This window comes from Aspergillus terreus, genomic scaffold, assembly GCF_000149615.1.
Source record: "Aspergillus terreus NIH2624 scaffold_14 genomic scaffold, whole genome shotgun sequence".
Lineage (NCBI taxonomy): Eukaryota > Fungi > Ascomycota > Eurotiomycetes > Eurotiales > Aspergillaceae > Aspergillus > Aspergillus terreus.
In genome coordinates, this window is record NT_165937.1 from 1,276,580 (window position 1) to 1,302,669 (window position 26,090).

The 26,090-nt window shown below is 54.0% G+C and overlaps 14 protein-coding genes across 14 annotated transcripts; 7 read left to right on the forward strand and 7 right to left on the reverse strand.

The window, feature by feature from the left end:
- Window positions 1-1,325: 1,325 nt before the first annotated feature.
- On the forward strand, window positions 1,326-2,994 carry ATEG_09455 (SMI1/KNR4 family protein; the record flags this gene model as incomplete). The annotated part of the gene is made up of 2 exons (XM_001218076.1): window positions 1,326-1,336; window positions 1,410-2,994. The coding sequence occupies 2 exons, from the start codon at window positions 1,326-1,328 to the stop codon at window positions 2,992-2,994; spliced, it is 1,596 nt and encodes a 531-aa protein (XP_001218077.1).
- A 637-nt stretch (window positions 2,995-3,631) lies between these two features.
- On the reverse strand, window positions 3,632-4,357 carry ATEG_09456 (thioredoxin domain-containing protein; the record flags this gene model as incomplete). The annotated part of the gene is made up of 1 exon (XM_001218077.1): window positions 3,632-4,357. One exon carries the CDS (start codon window positions 4,355-4,357, stop codon window positions 3,632-3,634), a length of 726 nt encoding a protein of 241 aa, XP_001218078.1.
- Window positions 4,358-5,036: 679 nt separating this feature from the next.
- Window positions 5,037-6,360, forward strand: gmtA (GDP-mannose transporter; the record flags this gene model as incomplete). The annotated part of the gene is made up of 4 exons (XM_001218078.1): window positions 5,037-5,282; window positions 5,338-5,425; window positions 5,499-5,870; window positions 5,912-6,360. The coding sequence occupies 4 exons, from the start codon at window positions 5,037-5,039 to the stop codon at window positions 6,358-6,360; spliced, it is 1,155 nt and encodes a 384-aa protein (XP_001218079.1).
- Window positions 6,361-6,976: 616 nt separating this feature from the next.
- ATEG_09458 (25S rRNA (uracil2634-N3)-methyltransferase) lies at window positions 6,977-8,203 on the forward strand (the record flags this gene model as incomplete). The annotated part of the gene is made up of 2 exons (XM_001218079.1): window positions 6,977-7,199; window positions 7,269-8,203. The coding sequence occupies 2 exons, from the start codon at window positions 6,977-6,979 to the stop codon at window positions 8,201-8,203; spliced, it is 1,158 nt and encodes a 385-aa protein (XP_001218080.1).
- Window positions 8,204-8,641: 438 nt separating this feature from the next.
- ATEG_09459 (CLTH domain-containing protein) lies at window positions 8,642-9,597 on the reverse strand (the record flags this gene model as incomplete). Its single annotated transcript, XM_001218080.1, has 3 exons — window positions 8,642-8,899; window positions 8,947-9,486; window positions 9,544-9,597. The coding sequence occupies 3 exons, from the start codon at window positions 9,595-9,597 to the stop codon at window positions 8,642-8,644; spliced, it is 852 nt and encodes a 283-aa protein (XP_001218081.1).
- Window positions 9,598-10,046: 449 nt separating this feature from the next.
- Window positions 10,047-11,756, reverse strand: cbf5 (pseudouridine synthase CBF5; the record flags this gene model as incomplete). The annotated part of the gene is made up of 6 exons (XM_001218081.1): window positions 10,047-10,358; window positions 10,418-10,644; window positions 10,696-10,933; window positions 10,980-11,328; window positions 11,385-11,541; window positions 11,645-11,756. The coding sequence occupies 6 exons, from the start codon at window positions 11,754-11,756 to the stop codon at window positions 10,047-10,049; spliced, it is 1,395 nt and encodes a 464-aa protein (XP_001218082.1).
- Window positions 11,757-12,094: 338 nt separating this feature from the next.
- Window positions 12,095-13,830, reverse strand: ATEG_09461 (uncharacterized protein; the record flags this gene model as incomplete). The annotated part of the gene is made up of 6 exons (XM_001218082.1): window positions 12,095-12,513; window positions 12,565-12,613; window positions 12,995-13,092; window positions 13,144-13,322; window positions 13,375-13,449; window positions 13,784-13,830. The coding sequence occupies 6 exons, from the start codon at window positions 13,828-13,830 to the stop codon at window positions 12,095-12,097; spliced, it is 867 nt and encodes a 288-aa protein (XP_001218083.1).
- Window positions 13,831-14,099: 269 nt separating this feature from the next.
- Window positions 14,100-14,729, reverse strand: ATEG_09462 (uncharacterized protein; the record flags this gene model as incomplete). The annotated part of the gene is made up of 2 exons (XM_001218083.1): window positions 14,100-14,482; window positions 14,543-14,729. The coding sequence occupies 2 exons, from the start codon at window positions 14,727-14,729 to the stop codon at window positions 14,100-14,102; spliced, it is 570 nt and encodes a 189-aa protein (XP_001218084.1).
- Window positions 14,730-15,495: 766 nt separating this feature from the next.
- ATEG_09463 (prephenate dehydratase PHA2) lies at window positions 15,496-16,498 on the forward strand (the record flags this gene model as incomplete). The annotated part of the gene is made up of 2 exons (XM_001218084.1): window positions 15,496-15,504; window positions 15,611-16,498. The coding sequence occupies 2 exons, from the start codon at window positions 15,496-15,498 to the stop codon at window positions 16,496-16,498; spliced, it is 897 nt and encodes a 298-aa protein (XP_001218085.1).
- Window positions 16,499-17,141: 643 nt separating this feature from the next.
- ATEG_09464 (translation termination factor eRF1) lies at window positions 17,142-18,600 on the reverse strand (the record flags this gene model as incomplete). Its single annotated transcript, XM_001218085.1, has 3 exons — window positions 17,142-18,314; window positions 18,371-18,420; window positions 18,480-18,600. 3 exons carry the CDS (start codon window positions 18,598-18,600, stop codon window positions 17,142-17,144), a joined length of 1,344 nt encoding a protein of 447 aa, XP_001218086.1.
- A 1,341-nt stretch (window positions 18,601-19,941) lies between these two features.
- On the forward strand, window positions 19,942-21,204 carry ATEG_09465 (putative transporter; the record flags this gene model as incomplete). The annotated part of the gene is made up of 2 exons (XM_001218086.1): window positions 19,942-20,117; window positions 20,169-21,204. 2 exons carry the CDS (start codon window positions 19,942-19,944, stop codon window positions 21,202-21,204), a joined length of 1,212 nt encoding a protein of 403 aa, XP_001218087.1.
- Window positions 21,205-22,166: 962 nt separating this feature from the next.
- ATEG_09466 (25S rRNA (adenine2142-N1)-methyltransferase) lies at window positions 22,167-23,030 on the reverse strand (the record flags this gene model as incomplete). The annotated part of the gene is made up of 1 exon (XM_001218087.1): window positions 22,167-23,030. The coding sequence occupies one exon, from the start codon at window positions 23,028-23,030 to the stop codon at window positions 22,167-22,169; it is 864 nt and encodes a 287-aa protein (XP_001218088.1).
- Window positions 23,031-23,306: 276 nt separating this feature from the next.
- On the forward strand, window positions 23,307-24,152 carry ATEG_09467 (60S ribosomal protein uL23; the record flags this gene model as incomplete). Its single annotated transcript, XM_001218088.1, has 4 exons — window positions 23,307-23,334; window positions 23,561-23,646; window positions 23,717-24,003; window positions 24,065-24,152. 4 exons carry the CDS (start codon window positions 23,307-23,309, stop codon window positions 24,150-24,152), a joined length of 489 nt encoding a protein of 162 aa, XP_001218089.1.
- Window positions 24,153-25,201: 1,049 nt separating this feature from the next.
- Window positions 25,202-25,769, forward strand: ATEG_09468 (BUD31 family protein; the record flags this gene model as incomplete). Its single annotated transcript, XM_001218089.1, has 3 exons — window positions 25,202-25,373; window positions 25,432-25,562; window positions 25,626-25,769. 3 exons carry the CDS (start codon window positions 25,202-25,204, stop codon window positions 25,767-25,769), a joined length of 447 nt encoding a protein of 148 aa, XP_001218090.1.
- Window positions 25,770-26,090: the final 321 nt, after the last annotated feature.

The following is a 26,090-nucleotide window of genomic DNA, read 5'->3' on the forward strand; positions in this document are numbered from 1 at the left end:
TTGGTATTGGGAGAGATCTAGATAGATCTGGATTAGAGTTGTAAGAACCAGCTGAGTTGATGGGGATTATCTGGTACCGGGGACATTGTCCATGGATGGGCTAAAGATACTAAGAATATCCATGTACCCATGTTGTTTGTACAGGTACATAGTAAGATAGGGATGAGTACTTGATACATCCATATACCCAGGATACAGCCCTGTCCCACACACTTCATCTGGCGCACTGGCTGATTCAGGTGGTGTCCCTAGGTCCCTAGGTAGACTCCATTTCTACGGTGCTGTCACTTCGAGCGTCCACGTCAATGTGTGTTTCCGGATCTCTGGTCGTAAGGATCTGTTATCGTGCAACGATGTGAGGTCACGCTCCAGCCGATCCCTGGGAAAATGTCCCAGCCGCATGATATCATATGAGGCCAATGTCGGCGATGAGATGTTCTGCAGGCCGCATTTGTCGACAGTGTCTGGTAGCGGAAGGCAAGGAATGCGGGCATCGGGAAGATCCATGACAGAATCCGGTTATTTGTTGGGGTGGCGACGGGGGTTCTGTGGTTCAGTGCCTGGTGATGTGTTCTGTTGCGTACTGTAGAATCAGTAGGATCAGTAGAATCAGAAGTTGGTAGTTGAAGCTCATTGTACAGACTCTGTACTTGTACAGATACTTACGGTACAGCAATCCCTGGTTCCGGGCGCTTGCCCAGGGGGAATTCGGTCTTAATAATAATACAGAACCAACCAACCATGGTGGATGCCCCTTCATACTCTAATCTCCGTAGGAAAATAGAGAAAAAAGAAAGACGAAGAAAGAAACGGATCTTCATCATTCTTGCTGTCTGCTCCGGTCTGGTCTGCTTCTGTCCGTTTTCCTTCTTCTCCTTCTTTCCCCTCAGGCCGATTGAGATCATCTCCAACCCTCTTTCGACTTCTCCCATTTCACTCACTCACTCTACTACTACCTACTACTACCACCACTTCAGCGACTTTTAATTTCCCTTCCGCCCCTATATCCTCCCTCCCTCTCTTTCTCTCTTTCTCTCCATCTGCCTCCTTCTCCCTCCTTCGTTCGCAACCTTCCCCAACTAGTACTACCCACTTCTTTGGTCTCCCCTTGCAAAAATAAAAATCCCCCCAGTTCGCCTCCCTTCCTTCCCACCTTTCCCACCCGTCATTCATCTTTCCTCGACTCCGAGTCTGCAACGTCTTCGGGGGACTGCGATCACACCAAGAATTCCGATGAGCTGCCGTCGGCGCATCTAATCCCTCGGCGAGGAATCACTCACCCCAATCTTGCTTCTGTGCTTGTATATCGCGGCCGTGTTTTCACCATGGCCAACCCGTACGTCTTCCCCCTTCCCCTCCCCGGTCTGGTCTCTTCCCTTCAACAACGACCAAAGTTGACCCCCAAACAGCTTGAGTTCAGCATGGCGCTCTTTCTGGCACACGATGACTTCGTACGATCGCCATGCGTCCCACGACTCGCCTTATCGAACCGGTAAACATGTGCCGCTCAGTCAGAGTCGCCATGAGCCGCTCACCTCCATCGCGACCAGCGCCATTGAATCCCGTCCCGACCTCACGGATTCCTACGAAGATGACCACCCCAAGGGGTCGACGAGTTCCAATTCCAATGGCTGGACCGGCTCCCCCACGGGCATCGGCTCTCCCAATCGTCCCTACTCCCCCGGCATGCGATCGTACTCGTCCCAGAAGCGGCGGTCCACCGATCCCGGCACAGATGGCGCCCCGGAAATCCAAATGCAGAGTTTCCACGACGGAGCCCCTCCCCCGCCCCCCGTGGCCCATTCGTGGAGAAAGATCGAGCGGTGGCTGGAGGACAATTACGAGGAACTGTACGATAACCTCTGCGAAGGGTGTACGCAGAATGACATCAACGAATTGGAGCATGAACTGGACTGCAGCCTGCCACTGGAAGTGCGGGAATCGCTGATGGCCCACGACGGACAGGAGCGTCCCGGACTGCCGACAGGAGTGTTCTTCGGCTGTATGATCCTCGACTGTGAGGAGATTGTGCAAGAATGGAAGAACTGGAGGACCGTCAACGATGAGTATTTCGGCGTTCCCGGCATGCTCAACCCCCCTCCGCTCCCCAAGGCCACCGCAAGCTCCTCATCGGCCGCGCCGCCGCCCCAGGGTTCGAACCCGCTCTGGAGGCAAGATCTCCTGGAGCGACAGGACTCGCAGCCCCCCGGTGCCGTCCAGAAGGCTTACGTCCACCCGGCCTGGATCCCTCTCGCGCGGGACTGGGGTGGTAACTGCATTGCCGTGGACCTTGCCCCTGGGCCCGCCGGGAAATGGGGCCAAGTCATTATCTTCGGTCGGGATTACGATTGCAAGTATGTGATCGCACGGTCCTGGGCCTCCTTCCTCGCAATCTTCGCCGACGATATCTGCAGTGGCAAGGCCCATGTCGACGAAGACTCAAACGAGCTCAAGCTCTTGGAGTTCAAGTCCCAAGGGGTGGAGCCGCCCTACCTGGAGATCCTCCGCTGGCGGACTGATCAGAAATATGGCCGGAAGCCGCCACGCCGCAAGGCTCCGAATGGACTGGGCCTGAGTACGGGCAAATCGGGCAAGGAATCGCCGTATGGAAGTCCGACGCCGACCGAAGAACGCGGCCGATCGCCTCATCGCTTCCCCAACCGTGGATCTACGCAGAGCCCCAAGACCCAATTTGGCATGTCGAGTCCTCTGGCTCGGGTGACGGAGGAAGCCCCCAGTCCGGTGCATACCACAGCAGAGACGGGGCTGCCCGAAAGCCAGTCGAAAGGCGACGTCAACGAGACCTCCAGTGAAGACCTGATGGAGGTCGCGACGCCGCAGATCTCGGGCAAAGAGAACGAGGGTGTGCGCGAGAATGACGACCACAAACCGTCTGAAACAGAGAAAGCGCAAAAGCGCGAGTCAAATCCAGGTGCCGCCGGAAGCACGTTGGATACAGAGGTCTTGAGTGAGATGAAGAATGTCGCGATCTAGACCGATGTTTTTCGTCTGTCTTTCTGATCGGCGTCGGGCTTGTTTTTCCTTGTCTGGTTCTTTCCTTCACTGAAGTGTCCAAATGCCTACGTGCCGATGTATCTGGTTGAAGACTGTCCTGGACCACTTGTATAAATTCTTCCTTTAGCTACATGGTGTCTGCGGTGTGTTTTGTATGCAGTGAGAAGCCTTTGAGTTTTGCTTGGGATGGTCACTTGTGATCTGTTTTTGTTCACATTGCCTGTAACTTTATCTCAACGATCATGCAGCATTAATTCTTCGTCTTTATGCCTTAGTGTGTTTACCGCTCTTGGTGTAACAAGATGAGATACTCGTATGTACGTAATCGAAAATATAGTAGATTGCCGTTGCATTGGCTACAGCAGGGTATCTTGCAGTCCGATCCTTGGGCCTTGGATGGGCTATATCTCGGTACATTCAGGACGACACGATGATCACCGCTTAGCTTCTAATGCCATAATGCTGCGATGCCGCCGATTGTCGCCTAGAGATGGATGAATCAAGTTGAAGCTGTCACGACCAGGCATATGGTAGCCAGGTCTTTGGACGGTTGTCTCTGGCCTGTACGCCATCCGCACAACGGGAGTATTCTGCGAAATGAAGGCACACCACTCCTTCAGTCCCAGTCGTCATCATCGTCCTCATCGTTCCTGTTGTAGCGTGCGTTCCCGCTTCGAATCGCCCGACCCTTTGGGCGCGATCTCCCGCCCTCGTCGCTCTCCGCGTCCGACCCATCCGACCCGTCCTCTCCAGCCTTGAGCCGCGCCTGCATCAAGATCCCCTTGTACAGCAGCCTCTTTTCCAGCGTCGCCGTGCTGATGGCATCCATGCCGTCGCGGCCGCCAGACGCCAACCCCTCGAAGCCCAGCACGCGCTCGACGGCAATGCCATCCTTGAACCCGATCACGCACGGCAGCACGCGGATCTTCAACTTCTCCACGACAAACGGCGTGTTGCGGACGTCGACGCGCGCAAACCGCACCTCGTAGTGCGCCGCTGCCAGCTGCCGCATGTGCTCGTCCATCGTCGCGCACCGCGCAAAATCCGGGTGCGCAAAGTGCACCACACTCCGCTTCGTCTCTGTCGTCAGGTCCAGCAGCGCCTGGTCGCTGTTGAGCGTCGGGTAGCTGCTGTCTTGGAGGGTGCGGGTTGCCGCGCCGCCGTCGGGGCGGCCGTGGGTGTGTTTTGCGGAGGCGAGTTCGGCGTTCAGCTGTTCGAGGCGCTGGGCGCGGTAGGCTGAGTCGTCTTCGTTTTCGAGAGAGGCGAGCAGCGCGTCCACGTCTTCTTCGTCTGCGTCGTGGTCGTGGTCGCGGTCGCGGGCAGAGGGCTTTTGGTCGGCCATTGCGATGGTTTCAGGGGGAATTGGGTGTTGGGTGTGTTGCGTAAGACTGATGGAGCAATGGACGGAGTATGATGGGGTGTTGATGGAGAGAGAAAATCGGGATGGATTCCCCTCACCCCCGTCATTGTACCTGATCGGCGAATTAGTGAGCGCCGGTACCTGGTACACATTCACATTTCACAACCCCATTATTTTGAAGAATCTAGACGATATAGACGATACAGGTAATATATAGACCATATATCTAGACAACAGACAATACATAGATGACTTCTATTCTGGACAGGTGGTGGTGTACTCCGTAGTGGTAATAATGGTACGAACGGTACCAAACAGGAAAGATTGCCGCTTCCGGCCGCAAAAAGTTCCCATCCATTAATTGTACACTTTCTTTCTTTCTTTCTCTCTCCTAATCTCACTCTCTCACTCTCACTGTCTCTCTCCTTCACTTCCTTACTCTCCCTGTCTCTTCCTCCACGGGTCCATCCTCCTGGTCTACCTACATTCGTTGTGGATTGAATCCTCCCTCGGATTCTCCTTTTCGCTTCCGCCTTTCCTCCTTACAGTTGTTCTTTTTTTATCTTCCATCACAGCCCCGTCGACTTCTCCCTCCATCCCTCTCTCCCTCTCTCCCACCCTCCTCCGTTATTCTTACCCGGTAACCCTCAGAACCGTCATCATGGTGGAAGACAAAAAGACCGACGATTACACAATCGAAATGGACAAGATGGACCAGGGGAGCAAGAATTTCGAGGCCGCCGCGCCTCCTCCCCAGCCCCGGACTCCCCCAGCGGGCTCCATCTCCAACAACCCGATCTTGCCGGTGCTGGCATACTGCGGATCGTCCATTTTGATGACGGTGATGAACAAGTATGTTCTGTCGGGGCTGGATTTTAACCTCAACTTCTTCCTCCTTTGCGTTCAGGTACGTTGGATCCCGGTCGTCGTGGCAAATCAGGACTGACTCGGCTTTTCGATAGTCTATCGTTTGTATCGTCGCGATCCAGACTTGCAAGTCGTGTGGTCTGATTACTTACCGCGATTTCAGTGCCGATGAGGCCAGAAAATGTGCGTACACGCGTTCCATGTGTTTCCAGCTAAAGTATTCTTCGAGAAATGATCTGACAGCCGTGTTCAACAGGGTTCCCCATCACCTTGCTTCTCATTGGAATGATCTACACCGGTTCCAAGGCTCTCCAGTTCCTGTCTATCCCCGTGTACACCATCTTCAAGAACTTGACCATCATCCTCATTGCCTATGGAGAGGTGCTTTGGTTCGGTGGCTCCGTCACCGGTCTCACCCTCTTCTCTTTCGGCCTCATGGTCCTGAGTTCCATCATTGCCGCGTGGGCCGACATTAAGCACGCGGTTGAGTCGACCGGCGATGCCACCGCCAAAGTGTCGACCCTGAACGCCGGATACATCTGGATGCTGGTCAACTGTCTCTGCACCTCCTCCTACGTGCTGGGAATGCGCAAGCGCATCAAGTTGACCAACTTCAAGGATTTTGACAGTATGTATTTATCAACTTTTGTCAAGGACTTTCTAACTCAGCTCTAGCCATGTTCTACAACAACCTGCTGTCCATCCCCGTCCTGATTGTTCTGACTGGTCTGATGGAGGACTGGTCGTCGGCCAACATCACCCGCAACTTCCCCCCCGCCGATCGTAACAACATCATCTTTGCCATGATCCTCTCGGGCCTGTCATCCGTGTTCATTTCCTACACCTCCGCCTGGTGCGTCCGCGTGACCTCTTCGACCACGTACTCGATGGTGGGCGCTCTCAACAAGCTTCCCATCGCTCTGTCCGGCTTGATCTTCTTCGATGCTCCGGTCACCTTCCCCAGCGTTTCTGCCATTGTCGTCGGCTTCGTTAGCGGGATTGTGTATGCCGTGGCCAAAATCAAGCAGAACGCCAAGCCCAAGACGGGCGTCCTGCCCATGTCGAACCCGCCTGTCAGCGCCAGCAGCCAAAGCATGCGCGACTCTCTGCGGTCTTAGACTATAGATTGTGCCAGCTACGGTATCCTATGGCGCAACAAGGGGACACATTGATGTCGTCCTTAAACAAGGGCCTTGTCGGTCCGTGATACGTTGCAGCTGAGTAATTATAAGTCCGATGGACAATTGATCTTTGGCGGTGTTGGTGGCTTGCACTCGGCGCAACCTCCAGGACCATTGTTTGCTTTGTTACGATATTATCCGGATTCTATGCCTTGCCCGTCACGAACCTTTTCTTCTTTTTTCCGCGGCTCTCGCTGGCCTTCATTGCGGTGATCATGGTAATACTGGAGCGACATGTGATTTTGCTATGGATACAGGTATTTGCTTCCAGAGAAAAGCGAGGATGTTCTGGGTGTTGATTGTACATATGGATTTCTAGTCTAGTTTTTTAATAGTATAGAATTGGATGCCTCAGACATATGGAGTATTCATACTGTAACCTACTCCGTATAGATATGCCCATAAATGATGTACGGAGTCCATAGCAGCCGACGATCTGATTGGCCACCCGGGAAGAAAAAGTCCATCTCCGGAAACTCCATGCTGTACCTTTGCCTCCCATCCAGGTATTCTTCCAGACTGTCCAAACAGAACTCCATATAATCAATCGGAAATGCCCAAGTCCAAAAAAGCCCGCCTCCACGGCCCTCCCCCCGGAGCCGGCGGCGACGCCCCGCAGAAAAAGGCCCGCAAAATGCACACCTTTTCAAAGCTATCCACCAAGGCCGACGCAGCTCCAGCAACCAAACCGAAACACACGCCGCAGCAGCAGCAGCAACAGCGCCGGCCCATCGTGCCATTCGCAAAGAGGGATCGAATCCTGCTCGTGGGCGAGGGTGAGTACCGCGCAGTCCAGCCTAGCTAGCTACAGAGCGTACCGTATATGTATACTGATGTAATTGTAGGCGACTTTTCCTTTGCACGCTCGCTGGTCGAGCACCACGGCTGCCGCCACGTGCTGGCAACCTGCTACGATGCGCAGGACACTCTGTACGCAAAGTACCCGCAGGCCGAGGGGAACGTACGCGCCATCTGCGGACCCCGTCAGAACGAGGATACGGATCCAGCCCAAGACGAGCCTGCAACGACAACCTCCCCGCGCAAAAGCAGCAGCAGTCGCGTCCTCTTCTCCGTGGATGCGCGCAAACTCGGCACCCCGTCTGGCGGCGGCAGAGACGTGCGTGTGGGCTTTCCGCGCCGTCGGCGGCGCCGGCCCGCGTGGCTGGAGGCCAAATTGGCCAAGGAGGGACGGCTACCGTCTGTGCCGAAGGGTAGTGACGGGCCGTGGGACGTGATCTGTTTCAATTTCCCGCATGTGGGCGGGCTGTCGACGGATGTGAATCGGCAGGTGCGGGCGAACCAGGAGCTGCTTGTGGGGTTTTTTAAGGCGTGTGTGCCGTTGTTGTCTGCGAGGGTGGTGGAGGATGGTGGTGTTGATGAGGAGGAGTGGGAGTGGGAGGGGGGGAGTGAGGGTGAGGGTGAGAGTGGGAGTGAGGATGATGGGGGAGGGCAGCGGACGGAACCGGGGCAGATTCTGGTGAGCATGTTCGAGGGCGAGCCGTATACGCTCTGGAATATCAAGGATCTGGCGCGACATGCGGGTCTGCGGGTGGTGACGAGCTTCAGGTTTCCGTGGGCGTCCTACAAGGGGTATTCGCATGCGCGGACGGTGGGCGAGATTGAAGGGAAGCATGGAGGGCGAGGCGGCTGGCGCGGGGAGGACCGCGAGGCGAGGATGTATGTCTTTGAGATCAAGGATGATCACCCAGTGTCCAAAACCCCGTCGAAAGCTGGGAAGGGCAAGAAGAGACATGCATCGGACAGCGATGACAGTGACTAAATCCATTGCTAATGACATAGAGACTACATAATATAGACCTTCTTCATCTCGCTCTCGTCAAACACCTCGCCCGTCGTGGGATCCTTAACCTTGCCGGCTTCCACGCAGCCGACTTTCTTGCTCATCTCGAGTAAGCGTTGCTGGCCGTAGATCCGGCCGTTGGGCAACACGATCGGGTCGCTCTCGACGTAGCTCTTCGTGTGGTGCGCATACGGCATGTTGCGCGCCAGTTCGTTCAGCTCCGTCGAACAGATCGGGCATACGGACGTCGTCGTCGACAAAGAATTGGAGCTGGGTGATGTATACGCCGAGTGGCAGGAAGGCGTCTTGAGCGCTGACAGTCCAGCGGAGAGCGCGATATGCAGCAAAGGCCACGACGGTAGAGACAGGAGTTCGTGGTGCGTGCGGACAAAGAGGTCGGAAAGATGGTGCCATCGTTCAGGCGCATACATAGACTACATCAGTCAGTATGGGATGGGATAAGACGTTCGGTCGAGTCACCTTGTAAGGCTCTGCCTTGGTATCTTTGGGGAACGCAAGGAGTCCCGCCGCACGGTGGATCTCAGCAGACTGCGTCTCGATGAAAGGCGTCAGATATTTCCTTGCGTGTGCTCGCGCTTCCACGAGCTTCCCTTTATCCCCCGTCCGGATCATTTCGATGTACTGTTGTAATCGCAATTCAAACTCCAAGTTGTACTGCATGAAGTCAGTATCTGTTTCAGAGGAACCAAGATCGTACCGACCTGGCTCTTCCTGAGCGCTGCCTTATTCTCATTACACCACTGCAGCGCATCCTTCGTCTCGCCGCGCCGTAGACTCTCCGCAATCCGCTGGCACTGTATAAAGACGTTGAGGTCGACCAGATCCTCGATATCCTTCTCCTGCGCCAGCTGCTGCGCGCTCTCGGTATACCCCGACCGCAGCATCTGGTCAACTATAAGCCGGTCCAGCCGGATCCTCGACCACTGGTCGTACTTGACGTCCGCCAAACTGGGTATATGGTGCAGACACTCCAGATGCTGGATGCGTTTCCGCGACTGCGCGTGGATCTTCTTCTCCTCCTGCTGGAGGTTCTCCATTTTCCGTTTGAGACCCTGCATCCGGGAGATCATCGCATCGAGCGCGGCGAGCGTCTGGTCGGGCGTCTGACTCTGCGAGAGGGACGCATTGGCGGTTTCCTTCAGTGCGGGGAGCACGTATTCTTTCTCGCGCTCCACGAGCCGTTGTACCGACTTGAAATTCCTCCGTGCGAGCTCGTGCGGCAGTCGAAGAAGGGGTTGGTCCTGGTTGATTACCGGTCAGTCAGGCGTCTCTATGGGTGTCTGGGAGAGGGGGAGTACCAAAAGAAGGTGATTCTCCGCATTAAGTTTCGTCGAGGTGAGTTCCGCAGCCATGATGGCCGGATGGATGCAGCGGTGCGTAACAAGAGGTATGTGAATAGAAGGCTGGGTCTACCAGAGCAGTAGTCGAGGTCGTGTAGAAGATGTGTCAGGTTGAAGCGAATCGGCGGTGGCGGAGGTCGCCAAATGCGGAGAAGTCACGACACCTGCCCGCATTACTGTGTACTACCTACTATATGTTCACTCCAAGTATAGCAGAATTATTCTATTCATTGCTGCAATTAAAACACGAAACCAATAACGCAGTAAATTGTTCTCCCTTTTCAGCCCAAGACTCCAGTAAATACGTCAAAGAAAATGAAAATGACCAGGCATATATGGTACAGGAATCACGCCCAGGCAGTGCTCCCACAAGCAACGACACAGAAGCGCCGCACAATTCGCCGAAACGGAACCGCTTCTCATTCAGTAGAAGAGCCAGCCAACGGACTTCCTGGACGCGTCTAATCGCTGTCCTCGTCGCTCTCCTCCTTCTCCTGCTTCGACTTGCGCCGCTCCTTCTTTTCCTTCTTCTCCTTCTTCTTCTTCTTGCGCTCGGCCCGCTCTTCGGCCGTTTCGCCCTCGTGGCGCTTGCGCTTCTTCTTGTCATCATCCTCGTCCACTTCCATCTTCGCTGGGGACGACGGGGTCTCGGTCTCGGGGGCTTCCTCCTTGGGAGCCTCGGCGGGCTGCGCCGAGCCGTCCTCGGGCAGGCTGTAGTCCTTGTAGTCGCTCTTCCACTTGGCAGGGGTAGCCTCGTTGGCATGGCCGTATTTCTACATTTGTCAGTCAATCTATTCATGTGAGACACTTTCGACGGGCTTAGGACACTCACGTCGAGCTTGCCGGCAGACTTGAGCTTCTTCTTCTCCAGAGCAACCGGGCCCAGACCCCATCGGCGGGGGTACAGGTCACGCTCCATGATGCAGCGCTTGACCTTGGCGACAACACCGTGGTCGCAGGTGGTCAGCTCAACGGTGGACATCTGAGCGATACCGATGGCGATGGCCTCGCCCTTGGTGGTCATCAGGACAACCTCCTCGTTGACATCAATTCCAGCCTCTGCACCCCGTTAGCGGCGGTCCATCTTGAACAAGTATAACAGACACTTACCAAAACGCAGGAGACCGGGAATCATGAGCTTGGCACCGTAGCACACGGCGTTGACCGCGCTGTCCTTGACGACAATACGCTTGTAGCCGGTGAGGAGGGTCTCCAGGGGTCTGATGACGCGACGCAGGTACGACTCATCGCGCTGGTTGTCGTACATCCACTGCGCATCCATAACGTCATGGAGGGTCACCATGCCGCTGTTCTCGTCCATAGCTCCACTGCGCACACGGCGGAGCTCCTGCATGTGGGCACCCACACCCAGCAGAAGACCCAGGTGCACACACAGAGTACGGATATACGTGCCGGCCTCGCAGCTCACCCAGAAAACACCGAGGTGTCTCTCGTTGTCGAACTCGTAGAGCTTGCTCTCGTGGGATGGTACGGATACGGAGCTGACGCTTGACGGCGGAGATCAAAGGCGGGCGTTGGAACAGGGCACCAGTCAGAGTCTCCAGGGCTCTGCGGAACTGGGCCTCTCCACCGGGAATCTTGTCATGGAGACGGATCACGCACACGTACTCCTTTCCGGCGCCCTGCTGCGACTTCACCAGGCGGGTGGCGCGGTCAATGCAGACGATCAGGCAACCCGTGACCTTGGGGTCGAGAGTACCACTGTGACCGGTCTTTTCGGCCCTTCACACGAATCACTTTAGTGTCTATCCTAACGTCGGGGTCGATGCGGTATTTACCTCAGAATGCGCTTCATCCAAGCGACAACCTCGTGACTGGACGGGTTGGAGGGCTTGTCCAGGTTGATCACACCAGAGTTGATGTAGGACTTCAAGTCACGCTTGAGAGGCGAGCAACCGGCGGGGATCGGGGTGAAATGACCAGTTCTAACAAGGACTATCCAGAGCAAATTGACATTAGCATGGACTTCACACTGGATATTGAATGTCTTCGTTTTGTCCTCTTGGGGGGATGACAAGACGACGATAGGACAACATACGCTTGTCATAATTTTTCAACAGGAGCGGCCACTCGGAGGTGGAAATGCTGGAAGTGCCAGCCTCGGGCTTAATTGTGTAGTCCATGGTGTCTTTGGTCACTGCAGACGCCATTGTGAAGAATCCGGCTGGAGAGACGCAGTGTGGCCAGGCGAGAGCGCGTTTGCAGAGATCGCAGGAAATTTGCTCTGGCGCTAGCGAAGGTCCTGGGAATTTTTTTTGGCGGTGCGCTCCATCGCCTGTTTGGGTTTAGCGTCCGCTACCATATCAGTCACGTGTTGGTTATGTAAGCTATCATGCAACAGCGGCTAAGACATCTACATAGGTACACTCTGATGGTAAAGTCACTGTATTCGTATCTACGACACGTTCAAGCTAGAAAATAGATACTGCCCACACAAATCCTGCAGAGCACTTATCCCCTCTCCTCCATATCCATCCTAAATACATGTCTAACCACCCAATCTTCTCCCCGGTCCACGTTGGCTCCAAGTGCCCTGGAAGGACGATGTCCATCCTCCTGACGAGCCTCCTGAAGAGCCTCGGTCGGGGTTGGACGGCCGATAGGCAGTGCCATAGGTTCGATATTCGGCCCGATCGCCAGTGGTGAACCACCGCCTCACAAAGGACGGCGTGGTAATATAATTCCGACCACCACCGAACGTAGGGTAGAGACGGGTGAGGAAGTCATACATGTGGGCGGCCACAATCCCCATGGCTTCTTGCTGGGCGGCAGGCCAGCCATGCATCACCAGAGTGAAGGCCAGCATCGCCCATGGCAGGAACTCGATGGGCATTCGGATCACGAAGAAGGACGCCTTCGTCCCACGGTTGTCCTGGGCGAACGTGTATACAAAGGCAAGGATCAAGGCTACTCCGGGTTAGTTTGAGGACTAGGACGGCCATGCTGTGCCATGCTCACCATGAAGGAAGAACACTCCATTGAAGACGCAACCTGCGGTGAGCTTCGGCTTGTCAGCATGATTTAGTCCAGTCAAAGGTAAGGCTACTCCAGGAGCTAGTTGGATGCACGGATTATGTGAACGCCAGTATATTGAACTAATAACAGACATGGGATAGGAAGTTGAATGTAGGGCGCCATAACCACCGACGTGAATAAGGATCACGCCGGCTATCTCAAAGGACATCCCACCATTCCTGCAACGCGAACAGCCCTTTTAAGGATCAACTGAGTAGGCACTGCCGAGATGCAGGGGTGATCTCCCTCGTTTCCAGGAACCGCTGCAGCTAGAAAAAGGCTGGGCGGGCAGATATGCGAGGTTTGGAGTGAAGCATGGGGGATTGAACGTTTTACGCAAGGAGATGCTAGACCGAGATCTGCCAGGACTTACCAAAATCACCGAGGCTACAAAAATCACGTATGTGAAGAAATCACCAGGGCCAGTGAACCGGGGCGAGCCGGTCTCCAGGCGGCTGCTGTAGGTGTACACTGGTAGTACGTTAGCACCACCGCTTCCACAGACCTAGCAGAGGTCCGTACAGAAATAGAGGTCGAAAATAAACGAGATCTGCGGCCGAGTCAGGAAGAAAGGCGTCGCCAGTCGCCAAACTTGCGGCAGCAATTTGAAAATGACTCTTGGCAGAAACGCAACATGATACGCGCTGAGAAGGCCACCATAGATTAAAGCAGACTGGCAGAAGGTAAGTAGAGTGAGAGTCCTATCCAATGATTAGTCCATGGCACACAAAATGAGGGGTTGGGTGGAAGTACCTCGCCACAGGAGGAGCAGACCAGAAGAGGTCCATGATTGCAGATAGATGGCAGTCGATTGAGCAATCAGACTTCCTGCTACTGTGTAATATCGGTTAAGTATGTTTGCAGGTGACAGACAGCACACATTCTGCAGCGTCAGCCTGAACCAATTCGTATCCACGATGGGTGGTTGTGGAAGAGAAGGAAGAAGAAAAGAAAGGAAAGCGATGAGAGAAATAAAAACGTGTGCATCCACTAGCTCGGGACGCGAGAATAGATTTTCCGTTCCGGTGAGACTTGCTTGGCGGTGCCTATGGTACTCCGTGGATTGTGGATAGTAGATACTGTCTTTCCTCCTTTTTTTTAAGAAATTTGGGTAAAATGATTCATGTGGAGTTGGGCTTATGCTTGGTCTCTCTCTACATACCTCAGATATGCATAGTTAGGGTGGGGTGTAAGTCCCTGTGGTAGCATTGCGAGCTATATATTTCGTCGCGGAGCATGTATAACACTGCAGTCTTTTATGCAAGCGATTAAGACGTCGACTACCTATTCCCAGTATGACATATACAGCAATAACTAAACTACCCGGGAAAGCGACTTATACAAGTATCATTATATTAGCATCTACAGACAAGAGACACAAAGTCTTTTGTCCAAGGCTATGTTCACCTGGAAGCAGCCCAAGACAGCTTGGTTATATACACGCATCTCTCTAAATATCATGGCCTTGATCATGCCCTCTATAAAGCATGCGCCTCAGCAGTGCCCCGTACTGCCAGGCCCCCATTACTGCCTTCGATCCATACGTCCCATACCGGTCCATCCCTGCCAGATTTCTGCTTGCCGCAAATCGTCAGACGTTCGTCCACATAGAGAGGCGAGAGATTCCTGTATTGTATGTCTCTCACTCCTCGGTTGGATTTGAGCAGATGAGTCTGCAGAGCGGTAAGTAACAGGGTCAGAGTCAACGGCCCATGCACGAGAAGGTTTCGATAGCCTTCCACGTTCTGCGTGTAGCCTGGATCGAGGTGGATCAAGTGAGCATTGAATGTGAGCGCCGAGAACCGGAATAACATCGCCCTGCTGGGGGTAAGGGTATGGCGGAAGTCTGGATCGGCGGGTGCTTTTCCGTAAACCTGTCAGCATATATTGTATGTCCGTCACCCGGATTGAGCATGCGCACGCTTGATTGCCCTCTGATCCTTTTTGAAATTCGCCCTATCCTGGTCCAGTTGGTCCAGGGTCTTTTCCCGCATGAAGACCAGGTCTCTGTTCTCGATAATCGCCGAGTGTCCGAAGTCTGACTCGTCCGCCCTCCAGATACGGTCGAGAATGCTGCTCTCTCCCTCATCTTCCTGAACAGCACCCATGCGCCGTTCAATCCGGACGATCACCTTTTCTTCGCCCTCCCGGCCTTTCACAGTCACATCGCGGATGGATTCGATGCAGACCGCGCGGCTGCCGTTCAGGACGAGCCCGCCCGCGGGGGCGAAGGCTGCCCGTCCACCACCCCATAGTCGCCTGTTGAACGGGTGTCCCGGGGTGTGGAGAGTATCGGTGCCATCCGGAAGCAATTGGGACAGGGTGACCTGAGGAGGGAAGTAAACGAGGTGGTGACCTGGTGGCAGACGCGACGCGCTGCTCACTGACGGTAGCACCGTAGAGGTTCCTGACTGCGTGTTCGAAGACTTGAGCAGATCACGTACGGTGAGATCTAACAGATGCGACGGCTGAGGGTGCAGATAGTCGAACGACCAGGGGATCTGGCGGGACGTCAACTCCCGATGGACTCGTTCGGCAAATGCAGAAAATCCCCGCAATGGAATCTTGATCGGAATCGGAGCTGGGGCACCCAGCCCGGCGCGCAAAGACCGGGCGCTCAACCTCATTGACAACCCCATAGACTAGCGATGGAACCTCCAGGTCTCTACCTGGCTACCTAGTAAGCCATCGGTAATGCGGAGTGGAATAGTGCCGGGTTCCTAGATCGGAGTCTGCAGCATCTCCACCATCCATTATTCGATCGATCTGTTTGCGCTGTTTGTCCGGGAGGATCTACACCGACTCAGGCAGGGGGGTAAAAAGTTTCCCAGGAACTCTTCTTGCATTCAGATGTCTCAGGGCGTCCGAGGAATCATGGAGCTTGTCAGTACAACATTCCTGGGCCCGATCGCCTCATTTTCCCATCAGGTTCGGAGACTCTCCCTCCCCCACCGCCGCTCTCATAACGTCATTAATTGAATCCCCCCAGGCGGCGGTTGAAGCCTTTGGAACCTCGGCTAAGCTGTTCCCCCGGCCCTCGTTTGCAGACGCCTTCGCTGCGGTGCAACAGCAAGACGCAGACTATGCGATCGTGCCCGTCGAGAACTCAACCAATGGTTCGGTCGTGCAGACCCTCGACCTCCTCGCAGACCCGGACGGCGCCTATCAGGATGTCCAAGTATGCGGGGAGCACTACCTGACCGTGCACCATTGCCTCCTGGCCCGGAAGGGGGTCATCCCCGCGGGCGAAAAAGACTATAGCGCCATCACCAAACTCTACACACACCCGCAGGCCTGGGGCCAGTGCGAGATCTTCCTCCGGAAGCACTTCAAGGGCGTCGAGCGCCAAGACGTGTCGTCGACGTCCAAGGGCGCCGAAATCGTCGCGAAGGAAACCGACGAGCCTAGCGCCGCCATCGCGAGTCGCTTCGCCGCCGAGACCCACGGCCTGGAGGTCGTGGAAGAGAACATCGAGGACACCGCCAACAACACAACGCGCTTCCTGGTGCTCCGCAATATCCAATCAAACCGGACGAGCCAGCGGTCCTTTGATGATATCCGCGCGTCCCAGGCAGCGAGTCCCGGCCCCCAGGCCAAACACAAGACGCTGATCACCTTCATGCTGCGCGAAGATGCCCCCGGCGCTCTGGCGGACGCGCTGTTGGTTTTCAAGCAGCACGGCCTGAATCTCACCAGTATCAACTCGAGGCCCAGCCAGAAGGTGAATTGGAAATATATTTTCTTGGTCGAATGCCAAGGGGTGTCATCTGATAACGACGACGCCGCCGGGAGGGTTGTCGCCGATTTGCAGCGAGTCGCGGAAGCTTGTCGATACTGGGGCACCTGGACGAACCGGCTCCCGTCTGTTGATCAGTGAGGGCCCGGCAAATATAAAATAGGATATGAGGTACCGCGTTGGACCTTGTTATATAGAAGAAAGCCTTCAGACCTGTTGAGAAGGCTACGACGGAATACGAAGACCATCAATGAGACCTGCTTCTGTGTCTACGAGAACGACTGGGACGAAGTTCCAAAAGCAACGTCAATGTCTGGTTTGGATAGAAAGAGTGAATAGAGAATAATAGAAATAGCAAACGAAAAACCTCAGCATTGAACCAAAGTGTAACAGTCTAATCCGCCAGCCCAAGGTGATGACTTGGGAGACAATCCTTAAGGGCATTACGGACTATATAGAAATCCACCATACATTTTGCCATTCGTACCTCGTGTCAATCTAGCAGCTCTAGATGACCTCAGTGACCATGTTACGGAGCTTGGATGGCCCTATCGATAATCCTGTTAATCATCGATCTGGCAGATTGATAGACGAGACCTACCATTGTACAGCATCACGGAGCTTGGTCTAGCAGCGTCATGGCAAACACTGATGCCACGAGTTGTGCTTGGAGAGCCGCCTCCACGATTCATAGGGCGAGCCGTCAAAAGACCCACGTGGGGAACTTCTGGCCTTTCATCCTCGCTCTCTGCGAGGCCGCTGAACCGTCAATCTGTACAAGCAATTAGTCCCGAACAAAGAACATAAAGGGTTCACACGTAGATGTACCGTCGTAAAATTCATCATCGTCGCTGTAGTCGGCAAGCTGTTCGAAATTGACCTTGTACCGGAGGATGGCTCCGATACCACCGAAGCCCTTCACGAACTGGTTTCCTTCGCTGGACTTATCGGAGACAAACTCCAACGTGGCACCAAAGTCCTTGTAGTTCTCCGCCAGCCACTCGAGGAACGAGGTCTGGTCGACCACTTCCATCTCGGCGCCGGTTTCCTTGTCGGTGAACAGTTCGCGGTTCTCCTCTTGGGCCTTGGTAGTATGGATGACCACCTCGGCGTCGGTCGAGGACTTGAGCACCCACCGCGTGACATCCAGGTTCTCGTAGACGATGAGAGTCTCAGCGGCACCGAGCTCCAGGGCCTTGAGCGTATCCTCAATACCGTAGCAGACCTTGCCGGTATCCTGACTGATCTCCTGGAAGTACGTGCCGATGAGCTTCTTCTCCTGAACGAACTTGACGTTGCTGAGAGTCTCCGAGGCCAGTTCGATGGCCTGGTTGAAGCCGTTCTCTCCTCCATAGGAGACGTCGACCACCTTGATGACCTTGGACTGCAGACGCTGGTCGAACATGTCGGACTGGTTCAGGTCGTTCTTGAAATCGGCGGAACCAGCCAAGATCAAACCAGCCACGTTGATCTTGTCGTTGGTAATGAAGTTCTGCACCGCCAGCTCGGCGATCTTCCGGACGTAGTTGTGACGTTTCTCCTCACGAAGACGAGCGAAACGAAGGGCGGACTGACCACCACGACCGTGCTTCTTGGGAAGATCGACGCTCAACTTCTGCAGGACTTCTCTGGTGTTTCCGCTCAGCGTACCAAAGAGGGCACCGTTACCGTCCATGACGATGAAGCCGAATTTCTGGTCGGATTCGAGGAGTTCGCTCAGGGCCTCGGTGTGGAACTTGTTGTCACACAGATAGAGGGAGGTGTTGATGGGCTTGAACGGCTCGAAATCGATGTTAATCTTCCGTTCTTTCCCTTCCGACGTGATGATTTCACCACAGTAGACGACCAGGCCATTTGGAGGGACCTTGTTGTAGAGCTTCAGGCGCTGCTGTGTGGAGGTAATGGCGGACAAGACCGACAGACGGTTGACACGGGACTTGATGTTGGAAGCGGTACCCTGTCGGGGGGCGTTAGTAACGATGCGATCTTTCCCGATGAGCTGGAAGGACATACGAATTCTTCCGCCAACATCTTCGCCGCCCGAGATACCTGATCTTTGGGAGCTGCAGGTCCGAGAGTTAGCGACTATGACCGAGCATATGGCGACGAAGGAGGGACGCACGGATGATGAGAGAAATCATGGAGGTTCCATTGCCTCTAGCGGCCTCAAGGCGCTTGATCAACTTCTTCACCTTCCATATCTCAATGTTCTTTTCCGCTTCGTTCGCCTGTGCCGCGCTCATGGTGGGCGAGGCGACGGTATTCGACGACCACGGGAGAAAAGACTAAATGGGGGGTTGCCGGTGCTGTGGACGGACTATTAGTACGGAGTATGCTGGGGAGAAAGCAACGTGGGGAGGGAGAAAGCTGGGAAGATCAGGAAAGTTCTGCAAATAGAACCAGCAGACACTGGAATCAAGGGAAGCCCGACGTACCTTGAGGCTCGCGCGTTGCCGTCCAAGTCCAGCGGGGATGTTCAGCAAATTTCATCAGGCACCGTGGGGGGCCCGTGAAAGGACCGGCGGTCGCCTGTGTCGGATGACATAAGCCCTGCTTCGCCCTCTTTTTTTTCCCCGCCGCGTTGCGTGTGTAAGGTTTCAATCTGCAGCAGGAAGCGTATGAAAAATTACAGAGTAATATCAGCTACTCTATACCTCTGCCTGATATACCTATTCGAGATTGCTGAGGACGGTGGAAATCTCTACGTTACATACATTGGAGTTCTCACACCCGTTGACCGCACAATTCCGATCGCTTCTCGTCCAAGTGTTAACTGCAGGTCTGTTTTGTGTCTTGAGCAGTTCAGCGGTCGAGACTCGAGATGGGCCCTCAGATCCATACTGAGTTCTACCTACTACGAGAGACGCTCGTCTACCTAGATGCAACCTGTAGCTTCTCGTCCTTTTTATCCATCTATTCCATTTCGTCTTTAAAAGAATCCAAGTATTTCCATGGATGATACAAAGTCTGTCGGGCCGCATCCCAGGAACTCACAGTAACGAATGGGTGAGTCAGCCAACACATAAGCATGAGATTCCCTTTCTGTAACATGAATCCCATCTTCTTCAGAGTACCTACATGCGCCGTACATAAACCCCCTTCCACAAACCGGGCAGAGGCCTTACGGGTTACCAATGCGAACGGCTCAGGATGGGCTTATCAGTCGCAGCGGGGATCAACTGGCACCGACCCCACTTCGACTCTATCTAGATCCATCCGTCTTCGCTCGTTGCTTCTCCTGGAGACTCACGCGCTTGTTTATTCCATCGAAATTATTCTTATTAGGTACTCCTCTCGCCTGATCCTTATCTTCTCTGGACCATACCGTCTACATGGTCTCCTATAAATCCGGGAATTGACGGCACAATCCTCTGTCGGCCTCCTTGCGCTCGGTGGAGAGAGACTAGCTCTGTCTTGGGAAAGCACGTCCTCTCAACAACCGCTCCCGGCTCGCCACCAGCAAAGCTTTAACCCCCGGTAATCGGGTAAACAAAGCGAAAACTTTTCGCCCTGTCGACGTTGCTTTCGATTTTTCTTGGTGTCGGTCTATCGCCTCCGGTTGTCGACAAGACAAAGAAGTGATCATGCTGGGATATTCGGACGACGAGGCAGAGTTCGAAGGTCTGGAAAACCATGGATCTACGACTCAAGGTTTGAGGATTCCGGATTCTTCGCACTTTACCTCCTCCATCTATCCCCGGGGGAACTCTGTCGGCTCGACCGGTTATGCGGCGCCGGATCTGGATCTCCAACGGTCGAGGTAAGCCTCCGCGAGTTGATGAAGGGGAACAGTATTGATTGTTTCACTTAGATCGGCCTCCTTCTCTGTTCGATTCCGAGAGGCTGGCGGTGTCAACAGCATCAACAATTTTGCGCGCTCGTGGCAACGGGCGGCCGCATTCCCCGAAGTCATTCCCCGTCGCTCTTCCTTCGTAGCGGTTGATTCGGACGATGATCTTGCCACCTCGCCAGGTGTCCAGCCTGGTCGGAGCTCGCGAGTGCACAGTCAAGATGCGGATCTAGAACGGCCGCTACTTGGTCCATATGGACAGACTTCCGATGAACATGGTCCAGATGATCAGGGACACTCGAAAAAGGGATTTCCAGCCTCGAGTATTCTAGGTTCGTCGTTCGATAGAAGCCTGGGGGCGTCATACGGCACAATATCCTCGCGTGTCAGCGAGTCAGCTCGCAGACATGCCATACAGTTTCACCGAGAACACCAGGCGCTGGCAGATGCACCGATTGACAGTGATGCGGAGCCTCTCCTCGTCAAACAAGTCCAGCATGAGGACGGTACACGAGAGAATATTGTGATCGGCCAATCTACTGTACCACAGACAATTTTCAACTCCGTCAACGTCCTCATCGGGGTTGGACTCCTAAGTCTGCCGCTAGCCATGAAACAAGCCGGATGGCTCCTTGGCCTTTTGTTTCTGTTCTTTGCCGCCGTCACAACCTCTTATACCGCCAAAATCCTGGCCAAGTGTTTGGATGTTGACCGGAGTCTCGTTACTTATGCTGATCTGGCGTACATCAGCTTCGGCCATCATGCGCGCTTAGTGATAAGCTTGCTATTCTGCTTGGAACTCGTCGGGGCATGTGTCGCCCTGGTGGTTCTCTTTGCCGACAGCTTACATGTACTTGTACCCGGGTTGAGCATCTTTCAGTGGAAGATGATTTGCGGGGCGATGCTCATTCCACTCAACTTTGTACCTCTTCGTTTTTTGAGCGTGACCAGTATATTAGGAATTCTTTCTTGTACATCCAGTATGTCTCTTCTCCCTGGACACGCCAACCGAGTTGTCAACGCTGACTTCTATAGTTGTCTTATTAACATTCATTGACGGGCTTATTAAACCCGACGCCCCGGGCTCACTTCTTCAGCCCTCGCGGACATATTTGTTTCCCGACAGCTGGAGCACTGTTCCGCTTAGTTTCGGGTTGATCATGTGTAAGTCCATGTTCGAGATAAGGATACCGGAGTACTTGAATTGCTGATACTCCCAAAGCACCATGGGGAGGTCACGGAGTATTTCCCAACATCTATAAGGACATGAGGCATCCACACAAGTATGGGAAAAGCTTGTGGGTAACATATCTTTTCACGGTAAGTAGAGCAATCATTCTACACCAAATGCATCATCGCTTTTCTCACATTATCTACACTAGTACTCTCTTGACTCCGTGATGGCTGTTGTGGGATGGGTGATGTTTGGTGACGGCGTTCTGGATGAAATTACAGCGAATGTGTTACAAATGGATGGATATCCGCAAGCACTGTCCATCTGTATCATCATATTCATTGCGATCATCCCAATCACCAAAGTACCCTTGAAGTAAGTGCCTCGCCTCCTCATGAGACCAGACTCACTAACAGGTGCAGCTGTCGGCCGTTAGTGGCAACGATGGAAGTCCTCTGTGGACTGGGGCCACATTCTGCGCCAGTTTCTAACCACCATCAAGGATGGAAGGGGATTCTGCGCCAATCGTCGCAGATAATTGTGCGCATCTTTGTCGTGGCCCTTATTGTTGTCATGGCCATCGTCTTCCCTGCCTTTGACCGGATCATGGCTCTCATGGGCTCGGCTCTGTGTTTCACGATCTGCATCATATTGCCGCTCGCGTTCTACTTGAAGATTTTTGGGAAGGAGATCGGTCCCAGGGAACGCATCTTGGACTGGTTTCTTTTGATCGTGTCGTCGATCCTCGCCGTGACGGGAACCGTGTGGGCGTTCCTGCCCGAGGAGCTGATCTCACGTGCCTGAGTTGTGTTCATCGAGTAGTGATCGCTTGCTTTATGCGTGCATTATTTGATAACAATAGCGAAGTTGTTGCGTATTTTGCCATCGTTTAAGAGCTCTTTTTTGAACGGCTTGGGGCTGGACGCTCCCGTATACTCCCATAGTTGAAATATTAACTTTGAGGTCTCCTTAGACTCTGCCAGGACGAATCCCAAGCTTTGTAGGATGTCCTGCAGTCTGCTTTCTGTGAGATAGCGGGAGTTTTTGACGCATGCGAGTGGCAGCACCAGGAACAAGCGAGGCGTGATAGACATCGAAGAGCCACTTGGGGACGAGCTGGTCAGGAAAGTCACACAGCGCTTCAGCATTTCGCCTCTTCCCAGCGCATCAGGGACGTAATTCAGTACCAGCGATAGACTGAGGATGTGAAACCGCTCGTGATCACCCCTAGGAAGCGGCCTTTCCATAAAGTCCTGCTTCAGGATACCGGGCTCCTGCGAGTTCAGGTCGATACGCGTGACGTCCAACGACTCGTTCATCGAGCACGCATTCTTGGTACTGAGCGCGCCGACCTCCAGCACGCGGAGCTTGAGTCCATTCGCCTGCAGCTGCGCCAATTGAGGCCCAATCCAGTCCACCAGGACCTTACTGGAGTCTCCGCCGCGTTCCAGAGACTGACCGATTTTGCTGGCGAGCTGGTAGCTTTCCAGTCCGCCATTGCGCTGGATCTGAGCGTCGAGTTTGCGGACTAGGGCCTCATCGCCCGCCTGAGAGGCCTGGGCTTTCTTTTTCAACAGCCGATGATGAGAGCGGATGAGGTTGCGGGTGGCTTTGGCCGATAAGGCTGCCTTTGGTCGGACCGTTGGCGGACGTGTGTGAGAGAGCAGCATGGGCTTTTTGGTTTTGGCTTTGGATTTTTTGGGGGCCATGTTGGCGATGTTGATATCAATGGAACTCTTGTTCATAGAAAGGAAAAGGATGTTATGTTAAGCCTGGGCATGATAAAATACAGAATTTCGATACGTGACGAAATGACAGCTATTCCAGAATGGGATAGGCGGCCCCGTGATCTCTGTTCTGGGCGGAGAGCCGGTCAGGTGACCCACACAGCGAGCCGTAGGGTTTTCGCTAAGCGAATACACTCCCAAATAATTCGACTCTCGACACTGCGACGACAATCATCACGACAGCGCCGGACGACAGCCATGGCCCCTAAGGCGGATAACAAGCAAGGTAGGTCGCATCTATTCGGTCTCCTCCTTTTTCCCACGAGAATTGGCAACCTACGAGTTCGCGAGTGTGGCATTGTGATGTGGTTTTTTTCACCGATTCCGCGATGATTTCAACGGAGAGCAATGAAGCAATCGACACTCGGATGGGCGTGATTCTCTCGCTGTCATTCACTCGAACCTCGCTACGGATTGAATTCTCGAACCAGACGAACCGAATCGATTTACAGACGCTGACTTTTCCGTTCGCACAGGCAAGACTAAGCCCAGTGACCGGGCTGGCGCTGCTGCCAAGGCAGTCTTGAAGGGTGCAGGCGTATGTTCCCACGACGAGAACCTCAACCCTCCTGGCAGTGCAGAGAACTAAAATCCACCGCTCATTGCAGGCGCTCAAATCCCGCAAGGTCCGCACCTCGACCACCTTCCACCGCCCCAAGACCCTCGAGCTCTCCCGGTCGCCCAAGTACCCCCGCAAGTCCATCCCCCATGGACCTCGCCTCGACTCCCACAAGGTCATCCTGTACCCCCTCAACACCGAGAGCGCCATGAAGAAGATCGAGGAGAACAACACCCTGGTTTTCATCGTGGATGTCAAGGCGAACAAGCGTCAGATCAAGCAGGCCCTCAAGAAGCTGTACGACGTCGAGACCGTCAAGGTCAACACTCTCGTCAGGTATGAAGATGAATCCACGGGGTGTCCCGGACCCTCCGGTGCAGGTGCTAATGTTGGACAGACCCGATGGCTCCAAGAAGGCCTTCGCCCGGCTAACTCCCGATGTGGACGCTCTGGACATTGCCGCCACCAAGCTCGCTATCGTCTAAATGAGTGGGGTTCTTTGGGTTTGGGTCAATTTTCTTTTATTTTCACGCGGTGGTTCATAAAATATCAGTCATAGTTAGCTGCCAGTGCTGCCGATGGGCTGAATGATCATTAACTAAAAAGAAATACTTGAATTCACGACTGATTCACGAGCGGACGTACCTAGTTCTATGTATTCGGCCGCGATGTAAGCAGTACGGAGTAGATTAGTCTCGTCTGCATTACGACGGGATGAAGACTGAGCGGTATCCTGAGGTAGTATGATGACGAATACCGTGAACATGAAGTATCATTCTATTTCTAGAGTACAAGATTCCCACCCGGGAAGAACTGGTCAACATTCCCCATAGCCACCGCTCCATCTATACCGCCACACGACGGACACGCATCCACGCGCTATCTACTGACCGCGCATGCTCTCCAGATGCTTCAACACAGCAATGTTCGTGTCCATCCAGCGCTCGACGCAGTTCTGCGCGCACGCCTCCTCGGAACCGCTCAGCCGGCCCGACGAGACCGATCCCGTGATGCATTTCTTCCAGCACACGTCGGCGAGATGGTGCACATCTGGGGAAGTTAGCATTCTACCTGAGTTTCACCGCAGGATTGACGGTCGGGTCGTCACGTCTGTCAGACCGGGGCGACAGGCGACAGGCGGCACTCACTCTGCTGGATGGTGGACTTTTGAGCCTCGTTCGTCAGGAACTGGTTCAGCTCCTTCTTATCGGCGTCGCTGAGCTTGGAAACATCGAGTTGCTGGTCCATTTTGCGAGTTGGAATTTGCAAGAGATGTAAAGTAGGAGGTCTGAAAGTGGTCTGTAGGATCGATAGTGATTGATGCCGGAGTACCTGTACTCCGTAGCTAAGGTAATAAGGTAATTCTTTGCAGCGGGCGGTACCACCCGGCAGAAAATGATCGCCATCGCGCTGGCCACCACCACTCTTTTACTCCGGAGTACTTCCTATTCACACAGCGTAAGCGCACAGCACGGCAGTTGACCCTTCATACGACCCTCCGCCGTCCATCATCTGTACCCCCTTGCACGCCAGCATGCCGCCCGTCCGCACGTCGCGCACGCGCAAACCCCCGCCAGCGGGCTTCGACGACATCGAAGACACGCTGCTCGAGTTCAGCAACAAGATGAAGGACGCCGAGAACGCCTCGCACGACGGCAAGAAGAAGCACGAGATGGTGTGGCCGATTTTTCAGATCAGTCACCAGCGTACGTTCCTCCCCTCCTCCTCCCCCGGCTCCCTCTGATACTGACCATATTCTGCCAGGCTCGCGGTACATCTACGACCTGTACTATGAGAAAGAGGCCATCTCGAAACAGCTGTACGACTGGCTTCTCAAGAACAACTATGCGGATGCGAACTTGATTGCCAAGTGGAAGAAGCAGGGATATGAAAAGGTATGTCTGTTTCTTTCTGCGGCACTTCCAGTGTTGAGCGCGGACTAAGCTAACATCCTTCAGCTCTGCTGTCTTCGTTGCATCCAGACGAAAGAAACGAATTTCAACGCCACCTGTATCTGCCGCGTGCCCAAGGCCCAGCTCAAGGAAGACCAAATGATCCAGTGCGTCAGTTGTGGATGTCGCGGCTGTGCCAGCAGTGATTAGGCAGATCGGGGGATATCACATTTACGTGTTTGTTGCATGCATGGTATGATGAGGGTTCTGGTCGGCAACCCGGCCTTGATTTACACGGCGTTTGGTCACAGGGATTGATATACCTTTTCCTTTTTGCATTGCCCTTAGCTACGATTGTCCCAATTCTATGTACGAGTGACATACGACTTCGCTAAGCCGTACATTTCTTCAATGAAGATGCTTAAAATCCGGACTTAGAATGTAGGTACGATGAGACATCAGCCTAAAATCAACAAGATTAATTCGACATCTGACAAAAGCAATATCCCTGGCAACCAACTAAATAACAGA